The following is a 17,311-nucleotide window of genomic DNA, read 5'->3' as shown; positions in this document are numbered from 1 at the left end:
ATCCAAAACTGCATATTTCCCTACTATATAGTAGGCTAAATACACGTATTTCGGCTGCGATGTTTTAAGTTAGCATGCAGTTTCGGGCGCAGCCCGTGTGTCCTTGTTGCACGGTGCACCCGTGAAAAGTTCCCAACTGACTACCTGTCAGACAGCGTGTCAGTACCCAGCCGACCCAGTACTCGCGGTAATTATGAAAATCTGGTACCGTCAACTTTTTTCTTTTTAGTACTGACTTGGTACCGAACTACCGATACTTTTGACAAGTGTATAGGAGTGTGAATGTGTATGAGCCTTCAGCCGCATATTTGTGTGTGTGTAGTTGTACAAGTAGAGTCGTGTGTATTGGTATAGGAGTGTGCATGTGTGTAAGCCTTCATCCCCGTGTGTGCGCACACATATATACAGGCGTCTATGCACAGGTGTGTGTAGTTGTATAGGTGCGCATGTGTGAAAGCCTTCAGACATTTGTTTGTGTGTATATGTAGAGGTACATGTATAGGTGTGTATAGAGGCATGTATATCTACCTTCCACTCTCTTGGGGACCAACACCAACACTCGAGAGCATTCAGTGATTTTGCCTTTGACCAAGTCAACACGTCCACACCATTAACACACACACGTCCACTTTTTGTAAAGAAATCTGTAAAAGCGCCGGTGGCGTACAAACGTACACACTGTTCCTACCGAAACCGTAGGAAGCACAAGTGCTCCTGTCTTGCTCATCTACTATTCCAGTAGAGCGCTTTTGTCCTCCGGCCTGCGAGCGCTGCATCCCACGACACAGAAACCAAACGCCTAGACAATGCGAGTAACCGTCACCTTTTACAGTGCGTAAATTCAACAGAAGCGTGTCGCTGCACCCCGATCTTATTTCAAACAGGGACCTGTAAGTTAATATCAGTCTTTGTACAGGACAGGGAGCTCATCTCCAGTGAGCCACTCAGTTATATTGAGCACTACAGGTGATTAGTTACCGAAGGGGAAAGCTCCTCTCGCCTGAACACCACAGAGTAATTAACAGAGGCATTAAAGATTCACCCTGGAGAGAAAGCACATGAAAGGAGTGGGGTAGGGAGTGCTGAGAGAGAGAGAGAGAGAGAGAGAGAGAGAGAGAGAGAGATACACATCACTGGGGTGATGAGTAGCGAGAAAGGTTTGGCTTGAATATTTGTCGTTGTGTACTGTGTCTTGTTGTTGTTGTTGTCGTCTGTAGGGGAGGATGTTCCATCAGTTCTCATAATAACCCCATGTTTCAAATAACAGAAAAAGGGTGGGCAGTAAAAAAGATTGACAGAAGAATGCAATCACGCTAGTTTATCAAAACAATGCAAACATTTTCACCAATATTCAGATACTAAAACAAAACGGATGATCCGAGATCCTTACGAGACGCTTCAAAAGAACTGTTGCACCAGTACTGTTTTTTGTTAACCTTTTTTTTAAAGCCATGTTTCTTGATTACAGTCCCCAGTCATGACATGTGGCGTGAATCATTTCAAGATGATTCATGGTGTAGGGGGAACACGTGCCACTGTTTGAAGAAAAAACGAAATTGAACTGCACCAATTTTCTTGAATAAATCAAGTGTTGCCTGAGGATTCAAATGGAGTTCTCATCTTTATATAATAATTTTAAAAATAAATAAATAAATGAATGAATAAGATCAGCTGAGTGAAATGTTGTGGCCTACCTGAGCCTCCAAACTGACCGGCGGCTTGAGCGTTGGCTCTGCTTTTCCCGTTCGCCCCTGGAAGAGGAAACATCTACAGGAGAGAGCAAAGAGAAACACATTTACACCAGCAGAAGGGCAAACGTATAAAAGGCACGCGTCGGTGAGAAGTTCAGAGGCATAGCGAGTGGCAGAAATCCGCACTTACAGCGCTGAAGTCCAGAAGATCGCTGAGCTCCTTGTCCGTTCCTGCAGTGCTCATTCTGATGCTGGTATCGCTCACAATTTCTCAGCACACACACATAGACTCTGCGACTTTACAACCCTGCGGGAGGGAAGTCGGAACAATGAGCTTCGGAACAAAAATTGCTTAAACTCTGCTCCATGGCCAACACTCAGGCTTTTGATTAAGAGCACTATGATTCCAGATCAGTTTCTAGATGCAACTACTATCATGGGGGAAGGGGGGGGATGATAAAAAAAAAGTCGGGGTGGAAGAATCATTAGCCGGCCTTCCAGACAAGTGAGCTGCAGATTACTAATTACTTTGGTCGCCCAGAAAAGTAATTAACTTGCCTAAAAAGTGGTAGATAATGTAATGAAAATGCACGTGACCAGTTTATCAGCAACCTATTGAATCTACTTATACAACGGACAACCTCAAAAAAATTTTTTTTACATGAAATAATAATAAAAATAATAATAGAATAACAAACTGACTGTGCTCATGCTGATGCGGTGACCTCTAATCTGATCCTTTACAACCAACATTTATGAATTTAATTCAAGCTAAGACTTACACTTCATTTCCTTTAATCTGCACCAAGATTAAATGTTATAAAGTCACTGCAGAACGTCGACAGGTCCCCACGGGGGTTTCCCCACTTCCCACTTTTATATTTAGCGAATATAAACATGCCTACCAAAAGTAAATCTGTTCATCTGGCTTGTTTGGTCACTGGTCAAAACACTGGCACCGAGTCATTTTATAAACACACGGGGATGTTCTCGCAAGCTTGTCTAAACATAATCAACGCAAATAAAATTTTAAAAAGCCAGTCACAGATTTCGTGACTACGAAACGGACAAGAACAGCAGCAACTTGCTAGTTGGTCATGAGGAATCAAGTGTTTAACATTTCAGTGCTAGTGCATTTTGGCAGCTCGACTTGGCGCGAATTGATTTCACATTAGCAAACTGCGCTGAGGGGACCTTCTTGAAAATTAGGACGGCCTTGAAAATATTTGACCCGCATCAAAATTCTCGATTTCCAGCCGCAACGAACCGTCATCTGAGGGTAAATCCACCAAATTTCAGAAGAAATAAAAACAGTTTGAAAAGAAAAAAAAAGAAAAAAAAGACTAGGTATGAAAGTTCCCATATTTTGCAAAGTAGGACACAATCATAAAATGTGAAAAAATAAAGCACACCCCAACTAAGCCAATTGGATGAGGAACATTAAAAGACATCACGTTTACAGAATAAAATACCGTTTCAATTCCGAGTCGAACAGAAACCAGACGAAAATCGATGACCCAGTCAAATGTACATGCCACCGATAAAATGAGCAACGCAATGAATCATCAACTCTCATAAAGACCGAGGCTTTACACAAAGCTGCACGCTGCGTCATAAGAAAAATCCAGACACTCCAAGTGAAGTAGAGAAGTCTACAGATCTGAATATCATCTGCAATCAGAGTTCAAGAAACACACACTTAGCAGATGTGAAGTGGTCAAGGATGATTTAACGCAGCAGTAGTGAGGTGATCCGAGAGCACTTCTCTTCCACATCACAGAAAAGCTTTAAAACTGGGCTTTCCCACAATGCACCACATCACAGCACGCAGCTCTTGGTTAACCAGACACAGGCATCAGAAACGGGTCTCCGGTCCAGAAGCCTAAAAAAAACCGACCGCACCTGAACACGATGCATATTTAACTGGAATGTCAGAACTGAGTTGAACACAGAGTTGTGAGATTCAGTGCTACGACACAAAATGAAAACATACAACTAATCAACCACTCTCTCTCTCTTTTTTCCCCCCTTTTCCTCAAACAGGATTTTGGAAATATTCCAACAGCAAGCACAATAAAACCTAATAAGCAATAACAATCCAAACTATAAACTTATAGACTGTACCACGACATTGCGTTCTGTTCCAATACAGCAGATGTTAAAGCGTTAAGGCTGCAAAATAGAGGCCACGAGAGACTTTAATCTGCTCTCTGACTAACTCACGGAGACTCTTCAGCCATCATCCCTCGCTAAACACGGATTAAAAAACACAGCCGAATCTCACCGGATGTACAGCTTATGCACCGTCATCGCTCTGGGTGGGGGGAAAAAAGGACAGGAAACAGTGACCAAGTCTCCTTCCTTGGATGAATGTGTACAAACAAACCAACAAACAAACCGGATCTCCGTCTAACCTCCTGTTCCATCATGGCTGACCGAAACGATTCACACTTGTGCTGATGGAGAAGAGAAGCTGCTCCACCTCAAGGATCGTAAAAACCAATTAGGGCATTATGAATGTAGTATTGGTTAAATGGTCACTGATCATCATTACATAATCCCCCCCCCCCAAGTACTGCTAAATGGGTTAGATCATCAACAACAACAAAAAAAACACAATGCCTGACAGTCCAAGTCTAGTTTTCAAGTTCTAATATTAGAATAATGGTATCGATAGGTGCTTTGTGTTTTCTTAAGTGCTACTTTTCACATTTGTATTCACCCTCTCAACATATCGAAGCATCTAATAACACCAACAAAGTCCCTACTGTCCTCTAAACATTTTACAACCAAAGACAATTTTGAGGAAGCCGATTCAAATTGTGCACATTGTGAATAAAGCCATCTTAACTTCGTGGTTCAGTAAATTTTACCAAGTCCTGTCCCTTCATATGTGAGAGCCAAAGAAGCAAAGATGAACACGATTTCAGTTGAAATTGTGTGCTGATGGAGAACAAAAACCGCTCATAAATATAAATACAGACCTTATTGTCTAAACAGTCACTGATCAGAACTGCAAGATGACTCAATAGACTATTTTCTAATGACTATTCTTCCTCAATATTTAGCCAGCCCATGACTAATCTGCTAAAATAACGAGGACTCAACGATCAAAAAACACGTACTCATCAAGTCCTATTTTCTAACAGAGATCTAACAAAATACCAATCTGTCTCTTTCGACTACGGTGATCTCATATCACGATGCCATGATACTGATATCGCAATAAATTACATCACAAAATGCTTTACTAAGAATATCACAGGTATCATCTGTTCTTTTTTAACACTGGCTGACTCAGCTGGTGCTCACAGACTGTTAAACTGTCTGTTTATGCGGCACGAAATTTTTTCAGACACTCATCGATAAGATTTTAGGAATGATTCGGGAGTGAAATATCATGGCTGGTTAGGAAGCTGAGGTCAGTGTGCACAGACAGCCGTGAAAGGTCGGCCCTGGAGCAGATTAGTGTTAAAGGCCTTGCTCAAGGGTCCAAAAGTAGCCATGTTTCTATCCACATATTTTTAAGGGAATTTTGTGATGTCGCATAAAAAAAAAAAGAAAAACGCTGGATGGAAACACCAGATGTGAATAAAATCTCTGAAACGTGCACAAAAAAAAAAAAAAAAAAAAAAAAAAAAAACACACGTGTGCGCACAACTGAGGCAGATAGGTTTTTTATTTGATAAAAAGACATGCGCATAAACTACGAGGGAAACCAAACAAATTCGACATTTAAAAAAAAAAGAAAGAAATAAATCATGTGACTTTGCCTCAACAAATCATGGCTAATTGGCGCAGAAAAGTAAAAATGGCGGCGAACGAGACACCAGTTTCCCAGGATTTTGCTCTCCTCGAAAACATGGAAACAGTGCTTTATTTGCAAATGTTTCCTGTGATATTCCAATTTTTTTTTTTTTTGCATAAAGTTAAATTTGCAACTTGGATGGAAACATAGCTAGCGGCAGCTTGAAATCGCGCCTTAGTGATCAGTAACCCAGAGCCTTTAACCACTGTGACACTGCTCACAATGCTTGACCATATAATACCAATTCTGTGATGAACTGCTACGCCATACTTTTCTTGAAAACGGTAGAAACCGTCATCATTTTCATAACACTCAGAAACCTTTACCATGCCTTATGTAATGTCTACACAGTCTGAATCAAACCCTGTTACGTTTTCCCCATCGGTGTGGTTCGTTTGTGCAGGGCAGAACAAAACAATAATCACTCGACTGAGGACCAAAACAACTGGTCCAATGCCGTCTGATCTGAGGTGGTCTCAGTGCTGTTCCAAGTGCTCAAGGGAGGTTTCCTTGCAATGAGAAACAGTGTGCATTCTTTGTGCGTTGGTGATTTTTAAAGATTTCTAATTCTCGGACTGGAAAAAGGTTAGTCTGTCTGTTTTTCCCCAGCACTGCCAGCCATATTTCTGAACAGTGAATGAGTTTTATGACAACGTGCAGTGAAACCAAGCCGAATAGCAAACAAACCGAAAGTATCAATTTCACTGATTCAGGCTGGGCAGACTGACTAAGTGTGAGAACACATAATATAGGTTTCTTTCCCACATACACACACACACTTCTTTTCAGCGTTATTTTTTTTATTTATATAAACCATATAAAAGCAGCATTAAACATTTCTTTAATAAAATGACTTCCTTTTACAAAAAAAAAAATCAGCAAGAATGATTGGCAAACCTAAATCTATTGATATGCATTGCCGTGTTATAGTAAAGTAGTTTTAGGATAAACCATGCTGGGTTTTTTTTTTTTAATGATGTCAGGTTTATCACTTGTGCAAATCTGCAGCGTTCACTTCAAAGCGCGAGCCGCGCGGACATTCACAGCCACGTGCAGTGACGAGCTGTCAATCAAATTCTAGTGCTGCTTTATTACAGGACTTATTCTCCTGCTGCAGAAAACGATGAGGGGGGAAGAAAGGGGGGGATTGTGTTTCTTCATCCTCTCAGAAAGTGACCCCAAAGTCGCCATGAAGAGTCTCAGCCTTACGCTTCACACCCATTTCCACCCCCCTCAATTACTATTTCTCTTCTTCTTTTTGAGCCGTCTATGAACACAAAATAAATCCTTATCGATCTGAGGTGGAACTCGTTATCTGTTCGCCTCCATCGCCGTGAAATCGATTTTGTGGAACGATAAGATATCGCGGATTTAACGGAAACGGTTCGCGGGGAATCATGGAGCGGGGGGAGGACGGGCCTCAAACTCCGCACGACACAAAGGAAGCAGGCTAAAAGTTTCCAAAACGCTTTAAAAATGTTACATTTGCGCTCCAGACGTTTAAAAAACGAGTTGGAAGAGAGTGTTCATCGTCGCGCTGGGATACGAACGCGCTTTAAAAGGCCACGAATACAGAGTGGAAAGTTATTTCCGACGAAAACTGGAATAAACAAACTGGCCTATTGAACGCTGCATGATAAATACTGTTATGCTGTGTCCGCGTGCACAACCCTTCATCCAGTTTTCCAACGTAGTGCGCATTCAATAGCCGTATAATTACATGTTCACGCTAATTTAAAAAAAAAAAAAATATATATATATATATATATATTCATAAACATCGCGTGTTAAGTCATCCTGCTTAAAAAGTCCATTCTGCAATTTCTGGGTACGCTTAAAAGTATAACATACGTCCTTAAAACTAATAACGGCAACGTTTTATGACATCACGTTTGTAAATATCTTCAAATATAACTTTTACACTTGACGTTGGGGAACAAAGAAGTTGTTTCCTACGGTCATGCACACACACGCGCGCGCGCGCGCGCGCACACACACACACACACACACGAGTGGAGCTCATAAGTGGAACACAGACAAAAAAAACTTGGGACCCGCTTTATCACAAAAAAAAGTTGCTATGCTAGTTAGCTACATGGCGAAATTCGTTGCATAAACATGCAAAATAAAGTTAAAGCATACACAAAGCAAGGCAAACGCGATCATACAACACACACACAGGGAAAGGTTGGTAAATATTTACCTTTTGTCGGCTCAAGTGTTCGGCATCCAAATGGAGTGTTTTCGGGAGAGAGAGAGCGCGCGAGAGAGAGAAAACAAAGTTGGGGGACAAAATCCCCCTTCCCGTGTTTCAGGCCCTGCAAACCGCCAAATAATTGAGTTTTGTACTCCCAGGTATTGTATCCGAGCTAACCCGAATTCAAACGCATACACTAATCAAGCATAAACTCTTCCTAAGTTGTAGACTACAGTTTTCTTATGGTCGCTGCAGTGCTAACCGTTTCATCTTCCTAGTAGACATTTTAGCCTCCTGCACATTGTCATCCCCAACAGTGTATCACTCCGCGGAAAACGAGGACGTTACAGCGGTGTCCGATTTCAAACGCCCAAAAAACGAGCAACACCACGTATCACCACGCCACCTCAAGATAATTCGCGACGACGCTACTTAGCGAGGTATAACAACAAAAACTAGTCGTATACCTCGCAACTTTGGGGGCGAATCGCAAGATTTTGTCGTACATCTACCCCAGCACTATGCCAACGCGCGGAGTGAGACGACGGAAAATGAAGAGTGGGGCGGGACACAGGGAGATAGAGCGATAAACCAGAGAGCGTTAACCAATAAGGTTGCTCGATGTTTTTGATTGACACGTCTAAAAACGAATAGACATCGCAGCGAGCCGATAGCCCAACCCTTTTTCCTTGCACACCCTACCCCGGTTTTGAAAGAATGGCAACAGGAAGCCAAGGAAAAAGTGCTATAATATTTTGTTTAACATACCACGCTAACATAAAAAAATTCTGATGTTTCGTAATTCACCACAGTGAAAATCCACCTTGAAACGTAGGCTGATTTTATTTTGACCAAAATTTTTTGTACAAATTAGAATGACCACATACATTAAGTGCTAACTGGATATTCCATGATGTGGGAATTCCAGCGAAAATCTCTACAAAAAGGGTTTACAATATTTTGAATTTTCAAACATTTTATCATTAAACATGACGTTTTCTGCCATGCATAATTTTTCCATTTAGTTCTGTTTTTGCCTGATTTGGGGAGTGATATTTGTGTATGGAACAGTACAGTTTCAGAAAAATCATTTGGTCCGGTGAAGTGAAAAAGACAGAAAAAAACTAAAATGTCATACAAACCTATTTGTGTGCATTAATGTATCTTTTCTATTTCTACAGTTCAGTCAATACAGCCAGCTTCTGGCTACATAATACACAAGCCTTAAGGCATAAAAGAAAAAATTAATTTGCTAATAAGACAGCTTCAAGATGTTATTGCAAATCTAGTTGTACTGACCCTATATTAAAGCCTTGCAATAATTAGTTAGCCACAGCGTTCCCACTTAATAAACACTTCTCTTGGTGTTAAACAATTTTGGCTCATCCTCCACTCATCACAGATACCAAAACACCCAACACCTTTGCTAACAGGAGTTCGAACAAGCTGCTACCAAACTAGGAGGAGAACAGGGCAAATGGCCTGCGCTGTGAGGTGTAAATACTTTTTGTGAGCTCTAAAAAGAGGAGGACGCACGAACATTTGGCATATAACAGTAAAAACACAAGCCGTGTGAGCCTGCATGTAAGAGCTGTGTAATTGGTGTTTTATGAGGTTACTGTGGTTTTAAGGCTGCAGGGCTGAAAACTGGTATTTACCCCGATGACTCAAGTCTGTAATACCATCTAGCTTCAGGTACTAGGCCTGTATTTGTTTATCAAAGTGATCGATTCCTATAAATGTGAGAATGAGGGAGAGGAAACCAACCCTGACATATTTAATCTATAGCCATGTAAAAAAAAAAAATAAGTACACCCCATGGAAATTGTTGGCTTTTTTGACATATTTGGGCAAGCAAGAATTTGATCCTCTTTGAAATGGTTCCTATTAATGAAGGTGACTTGAACAAAAGCATAAGGAAAATGAGGTTTTCAATCATTTATTCAACAGAAATATCAATAGATGTGGTATTCTTCTGTGTAAAAAGTAAGTACACTCTTGGCCTCAGAAGCTAGTGTTGCCCCCTTAAATAATTTCTTGTAGGCGTTTTGCATAACTGTCCACCAGGCTTGCTGGAATTTTTGACCACTCTCATATGCAATATTCTTTCATGTCTGAGGGTTTTCTTGGATGTATTGCCCGTTTTAAATCCCCCCACAACATTTCAATGGGGTTCAAATCCCATTTGTCTAGGCCATTCCATAACCCTCCATTTCTTCTTTTTGAGCCATTCCTTGGTGGATTTGTAGTGTGCTTAGGATCATTATCCTGTTGAAAGGTCCACTTTCAGTTCAACTTCAACTTTCAGACAGATGGCCTCACATTATTTTCAGGCAATGTTTGATATGATGCAGAATTTATGGTTGAATCAATGAATGCAAGCTGTTCAATCCCTGAGGCAGCGACGCAACCCCAAACCATAACATTTCCACCACCATGCTTCACAGTTGGTATGAGGTGCTTCTCCTGAAAAGCTGTCTTTGGTCTGCGCCAAACATGTCTGCTGGTACTGTGAGCAAACAACTCTATCTTTGATTCGTCTGTCCAGAGCACATTATTCCAAAAGGCCTTGTCTTTGCCTATATGCTCATTGACAAACTATAGTCTTGCAAAGGCTTTTTCCTGGCACGCCTCCCATGCAGGTCAAATTTGTGCAATCTCTTGCTGATTGTAGGAGCATGTACTTTGACACCAAAAGTTGCGAGACTTACTAGCAGATCCTGTGATGGAATTTTGGTGTTCTTGAAGACTTTTTTTGCTTCAGACGGTCTGCTCTTGGGCTGAATTTGCTGGGAGAGCCAGTCCTGGACAAATTGGCAGTCGTTTGAAATCTGCGCCATTTGTAGAATATTTTCCCTACAGTGAAATGATGTATTTAAAATAATTTAGAGATCTTTTTAAACTCCTTACAGAACTCTTTAGATCTCGGCATAATGACACCACACACCTCAATAACAAAGGGAACACCACTAGATATGAGAGGTTTAGCACAGGTAGAGCACTAGATATGAGAGGTTTAAATAAGACAGGTTCCACCTGCACTCCTTAAGCACGTTCTAATCACTGGCAACCCATCTTGAACACCTGATTCTAATTTTTATGGATTTGAAGGTGTGATAAATGTTGGTGTACTTACCTTTTCCATGTGACTGATCTGTTTTGTGTTCATTTAAATTGGGAAAATTACTACAAAATTGTATGTGTTATTTAATAGAGTGTATCAACTTTATTAATAGGCGCTGTTTCAAAGATGATCAAATGTTTGCTTGTCCAAATATGTCAAAAAAGCCAACAATTTCCATGTTGTGTACTTATTTTCCCCCCACATGGCTGTACACCCACGACAGAACCATTTTTATGGTATCACATACCTGCAAGCTGGCAAATAACAAGCACAAGAATGCTGTATCATTCTAAACTCAGATGCACTGAGAAACATGAAACCAATTATATCTGACTGGATTGTGACTCACATAGACATGGGAGGTTAGGAATGAGTAGAACTCTAGATGACAACATGGTTGTAGATTGTGGGGAAGGGGAGAAGTCACACACAACTACGTGCAAACATAGTACTAAGCCATTAACAACACAAAAGGAAGAGGAAAAGGAGGAGGTCAGTCAAGTAAACCCAAAATGAATATGTCCTGGTGGTTTCTGAGAGTTTTACTGGTGTAACCAACACTAATTACAATGCTGGTAATTTGGGCTATCATGGAGCAAATTAGTAGGTCACTTTCCTCTAACAAGCCCAAATTGTCTTCTTTCCTCACAGTAACTTAAAAGCAATTATAAACCAAATGGCTTTTAGTGATGCATTTGTTTGCCCTGATCTCAGGGTTGGCATTTATTTTATGACTCATAAAACCTCATAAGCTACAAATGGAAGACTAGCAATAGGCATGTGACATGTGCTTGCACATAAAATATAAATAATAGCCACCTAATATTTAATAATTTATTCAAATGCAAATTAATTGCAGTTGGTAATCCACTCTGGAGGCACATTTTCTACATCCAGATTTCATGCTTCATTCATTCATTCATTTATTCATCTTCAGTAAAAAAAAAAAAAAAAAAAAAAAAATTAGTCAGGGTTCAGCTGGATCCAGAGCCTATCCCACAAAAAAAAAATGGTTGCAAGGTAGGAATATAGTCTGGATTGGATTGCAGGGAACCATGCACACACATTCACACATTCAATTACATCTAAAGGCAATTTTACTTAACAATATATCCTACCTAAAATGGATGAGGCAGTGGTGCCTCAGTGGTAAAGGCTCAAGCTGCCACTGTTGGGTCCTTAACCATCTTTGTTCTAAAGGTCTCGCATCATGGCTGACCTTGTTCTCTGACCCCAGCTTCTTCCTATCAAAAGAATTTCACTGTACTGCTGCTTCCATTTTTTTTTCTTCTTCTACTGGCATGTTTCCGGGAGGTGGGAGGAAACTAGAGAACCCAGAGGAAACCCACATGGACAACGGGAGAGTATGCAAAGAAACCAGAGACCCTGGAGCTGTGAGTTGTGAAAAATACCGGCTGCACGACAGTGCTGCTCTGTTCATGTTTCATGACAAACATTATGGCTTTGTGGGACTGAAATTGAACAATATTACAATCAATTCCTCCATCAGTGGACAGATTGCCAAGAAATGGACTGCAGTGGTAGTTTGGGGTCAGTATCTGTTTTTGCTGACAGTATTGGACAGAGCCTAGTCTAGCTCACCCAGTAAAGCTACCAAGCCTCTGATCATTGCTAGAGTGGTGTACTATGAGCTTAGCGTACTGCTTCACCAATGCTTGAAAGTAAAAGTAGAAGCATCTGTGTATGACATGAAGTGTTTTCACTGCAGGGGTTGGAGAGCTTCAGGCTGGATTAGCTAACTGAAAGCATCCGCCAGGGCCACTGCAACCATGGTAACCACCAGCCCTCATTGCTGGCACATACACTAGATGAGAAACATTACAATAGATGAGTGCAAATAACACACAAGGCATAACGAACAAGGCTTCATAGGGCACCTTAAGGTTAACACACTTGCTTTGTCCATGCTTTTCAAATGGCTTTAGCTGTAACACACTTTGAAAAGAAAATGGAACTTTCCAGAGGGATAAAAGCCAAGACTTGTTTAATCACAGTAGCATGACTTAATGAAATTGCATGTAATCAGGTTATCTTGACTTCTTCTACATTCTGCAGTGAATAAACAAAAAGAAGTAGCCATAAATAGCCAAACATCAGGCTTTGGAGGATGTGTTCCAAAAGTGAATCATTTTGTCACATTTGTGTTAACCAATCAGCAGACAACGAAGTATTTCCATAAAGAATGAATGCTACTTTTGCAACAGTACTGTATGCTCTTCAATTCTGACCAGTCCTTTCATCACAGATGTAGAAGGAAAGGTAGAAGGAAGTTGTCAGTGGCATTAGGATTAGGCCTGAATTATCAATGGGTAAGTCAAGTCAAGTCACTTATGCTTTATTGTCATTCCTCACGTCAGAGTTGTAATTTTAGGAACAAAATATAGTGCCTCCAAAATATCTGGTGCTACATTTAACAAGAAGCATTGAAAGACAAGAGAACAATGAGTAGTGGCAGAGACGGTGCAAAGTCAATTAACATGATTATTAAGGATGACATGATGGGGCATGCTGGTATAGGTAAATAATCTATAATTTGGCAGTGGGAATCTTGAAAAGTTGATTATTTACCAATACTAGTACGTCCCAAAGTGTTTAATTCATGTATTGTTATGCTTAATGTTCCTGTTATCACTTACATTATAACAGCTTTAAGCAGTCTTCCCTCAACAGTCTCTCTCTCTCTCTCTCTCTCTCTCTCTCTCTCTCTCTCTCTCTCTCTCTCTCTCTCTCTATGTTAATAAGACAGAACATACAGTTTGTCATGTTACAAAGAAACAGTAAAGCTCTCTCTCCTGAAGACTTTCCCATGTCGGAAAAGTTACAGCTTTAACTCTGACTGTTAACAAAAACTGACGCTAGAGATACTCCTTCCATGAATGCTAAATAAACATCTCCTTACAGAGAACTTCACCAACTTCACTCCATCATACAGGTCGCTGTGTAATCTGTCACTATAAAACTTTTGTCTCAACTGTGCTTTCAGACAATTATTCAACACCTTCTGACCAATCAGAATCAGTGCTGTGGTATAAACAGACAATAAACTATATCAAAATTCACCATATACTAAACACTCTGTTCATCCATCCATTTTCTGTACCGCTTATCTTACACAGGGTCACAAGGAACCTGGAGCATTTCCTAGTGGACTCAGGGAACAGGGCGGGAGACACCCTTCGCAGGGCACAATCACATAAACACTATGGACAATTTAGGGATGCCAATCAGCCTACAGCACATATCTTTGGACTGGGGGAGGAAACCAGAGTACCCGGAGGAAACCCCCAAAACATGGGGAGAACGTTCAAGGCACACAGTGCGGAGGCAGGAATCAAACCCCAACCCCAGAGGTGCGAGGCAAATGTGTTAACCACTACTAACTGTGAAAATAGTTTCTTAGCAGCATTATGATCATACAAAATGCCCTGTGTTTGTGTGGAATGAGTACAATGTCTTTCTTATAAAGGGACAGAGTGCAGTGAAAATTCTGAAGTAAAATTAAAGGGTCATCAGGCAGACTTGTTTACGAGTCTGATGGGCCTGTGGGAAGTAAGTGTTTATGAATCTGGTATACTTGGCCCAGATGCTCTGTTGTCTTTTTCCAGATGAGAAGAGTGTGGAGAGTCCATGGGAGGTGTGAATGGGAGCCTTCCTTCAACAGGCATTTTACTGCGTTAAGAGAAACCACCATTGTTTATTGATTATTATATAGCTTACTCAATACTATAAGCTGCATTACAACTCTATTACCACTGTTGAGGCTGATGATACTCATATATACCTGTGCTTTTGTCCAGAATATCTGTCAGAACACATTGGTATCCCAGCCTAAATTAACGATCACCATTTCTCAACATTTTGAAACCAGCATTTAAAAATTTTTTATCCTGCCAAGTCCCTTACATTAACAAAAGCTTTTCAGGAGAGAAACATTTTATCTCATTGACTATCATCGACAAATCTTAGGGTCATGGTTGGTGACAAGACCAACTTCATGGCAGTATCTCAGTCTTGCTTTGCTCTATTTAATATCAGGAAGATCAGAGTTTTGTAATACATGACACAGCCTCTTGTCCAGACACTTGTCATCTCTGTTGACAGAATCAAAATATGATTGTGAAAATGTGTCTGGTCTTCAATCTATGAAAATGTGCACTTCTTACTCACCTGGCAAGTTCATGTCCTTCATGCTTGTTTATAGTGTAATCCAGTTGTTCCTAACCCTAGTCCTGGAATACCCCTGCCCAGCATACTATATATATATTTTATGCTATTTATGCTATTTCATACTATATATGTTTTATCACATCTAACCTACTAATCAACTAATTATTAGGCCCTTCCAGGCCACTGGAGTAACCAGTAGAACCTTGCCTCCATGGAGTCACTTGTCAGGAGAAATCCATCCTGATTGCTAGGGTTTGCAAGTGGCAATGAGACAATAGATAATTGTATCCCTTAGAAAAGTTTACAGTGACATGTTTCATTCATTTTGAGTCACTGCTTTACCCTGACTAGGGTGGGTGTGGATCTGGAGCACAGTGGGCTTTGAGGAAGTAATATGTGCTTACCATTCACTAACCATGCACTCATACAAACCAAGAGCAATTCAGCGTTGCTCATCCACCTACTGGCATGAATTTGAGGGAGGAAACCGGAGGAAGGAAACCCATGGACACAGAGAGAACATGCAAAACTCTGCACAGACTCGAGCTTGGGATCAGACCAGGGACCCTGGAGCTGCGAGACATCAAGGCTACCCACTGTGCCATCATGCTGCCCTCACTGTGTGGTGTTGAATCTAAAATCAGACTTACTCATGGTTGCATGATGGTGGTATGAACTGCCAAAATGTGTTTGCTCTTCAGCTTTCCTTGTGTTCAGTGGCTGTGCCTTCTGTTCTTGCTATGGGCATCTTGCACTTGCATGTATTCAGTGCATAGATGCTTAGTGCTGCAATTCTTAAAAACTTGAATTTCCTTCAATTGGATTTCCTCACTCATTTCGGATAAACGTGAATGTAATATACCAGATAGTAATGGTAAAGGCTAGGTGCACTTCTACAGCTGATAAACAAACACAAACCCTAATCTGACAAGTCGGTGATATCCCGCCCCCCTGCCAAGTGGTTCATCTGTGGTCGATTGGTATGCACAGAATGACGATGCCGTGCACCTGTTTCTAGCGAAGTACACCTTGAGCTGAGAAATTGGCAGTCGCACCACAGCTTAGTGGTTTACAGTTCTCATGAAAAGTCATGCCGGGGATAGTGCTAAACACAACACACACATACACATGAAGCCCACCACATATGCAGCTTCAAAGATTTTTTTTCCCCCGCTCTCACACATGCACCATTTCCTTTGAGCTGTGCAACCCATTTGCTAACTCATCATTATATGTCTGAATGCAGTTCGATGGTAGGCTTACAATAATCTGCATTCACTTTCATTCAGATAAGGCCTTTTGTAAAATATTGCAGTTTTTAGCTATAAGAGAGTAACATGGTTTGTGTGCTACTGGGGAGGCCCTGAAAAAAAAACTGCACAGGGTCTAAGCCTTGTTTCTGGGGAGGCCCTGTCTGAACGCCCACGCTCATGCTATGGGACACACAACACACACTTCCTGCAAGTATACACCAGCAAGCTAAACACTGTGCTACTGTTCTGCACTGCGGTCGCAGAGGTGCAGGTGAATAGAGGAAGTGTGTATGTGTGAAGCAAAAAGAACTCTCATACACTCCAGATTTGCCTCCAGAAAGAAACTAGAGGCACATCATGGTGTAAAAGTGATGTAAAAGTGGTCGAAAAGGACTGTTCACTGTTCACTAAACAGTCAGGCTGTTCTTTTATATGATATCATGTTAGTGCTGCTCTCTCAAATAGGACGAATTGGATGGCTCCATGCATGCAGGATCTGGCAACCTGTCTCACCATAAATCTCAAGTTTCACACAGTTATGCTTTATGTAAAGAACGGAGAAGAACATCACCATGAGACTGTTAGTGCTGAAACTGTGGTGCGCAGATGCACGTCAGAAGGTTTATGATCAGAAGAACATGGGTGTGCGAGAGTGAATCGGGTATCGGGGGAGCACTAAACAGCAATAACAGCTCTGTTGTGTGTGCACGAAAAGTCGGAGCTTGCCAAAAGGACAACATGACATCATTTGAGCTTCGCAACACATATGCTGCCATTGTTCGAGTCATGCCGAGACACCTAACCCTGATCCGTCGCTTGCATACTCCACAGGGGGTCAGATGGCAACTCCCAGCAACATGCAAACTTGTGCCAAAAACACACACACACACACACATACACACACACGTTTGTCATACTATCCTTTGTGAGGACCTTTAATTGACATAATTATTAATGTAGCTAATTAATTCTATGCCTATACCTAAACCTAACCCTTAGTCACCAAAAAGAAACCTTTAGGTTTTTGAAAGAAATTCTACAGTTTGTGTA

General features: G+C 41.0%; 1 protein-coding gene and 1 long non-coding RNA gene across 6 annotated transcripts in view; one reads left to right on the top strand and one right to left on the bottom strand.

Moving 5' to 3' along the window:
* The window catches only part of tcf3a (transcription factor 3a), a 33,219-nt gene extending 24,965 nt beyond the window's left edge, over positions 1–8,254 (bottom strand). For 2 of the 5 annotated variants that reach the window (XM_017494940.3, XM_047162420.2), the window contains exons 1-3: positions 7,703–8,254; positions 1,882–1,998; positions 1,695–1,767 (exon numbers count right to left, since the gene is read on the bottom strand). In XM_017494940.3, coding sequence (XP_017350429.1) covers positions 1,695–1,767; positions 1,882–1,935 — 127 coding nt within the window. In that variant the 5' untranslated portion in view covers positions 1,936–1,998; positions 7,703–8,254. 5 annotated transcript variants of the gene reach the window in all.
* Positions 8,255–11,183: 2,929 nt separating this feature from the next.
* LOC128628815 (uncharacterized) lies at positions 11,184–15,790 on the top strand. The gene is made up of 3 exons (XR_008393067.1): positions 11,184–11,312; positions 13,958–14,191; positions 14,447–15,790. It is a non-coding gene; the product is annotated as an uncharacterized LOC128628815 (long non-coding RNA).
* Positions 15,791–17,311: the final 1,521 nt, after the last annotated feature.

This window comes from Ictalurus punctatus, chromosome 20, assembly GCF_001660625.3.
Source record: "Ictalurus punctatus breed USDA103 chromosome 20, Coco_2.0, whole genome shotgun sequence".
NCBI lineage: Eukaryota > Metazoa > Chordata > Actinopteri > Siluriformes > Ictaluridae > Ictalurus > Ictalurus punctatus.
This window is presented reverse-complemented; position numbering and strand designations above follow the sequence as displayed.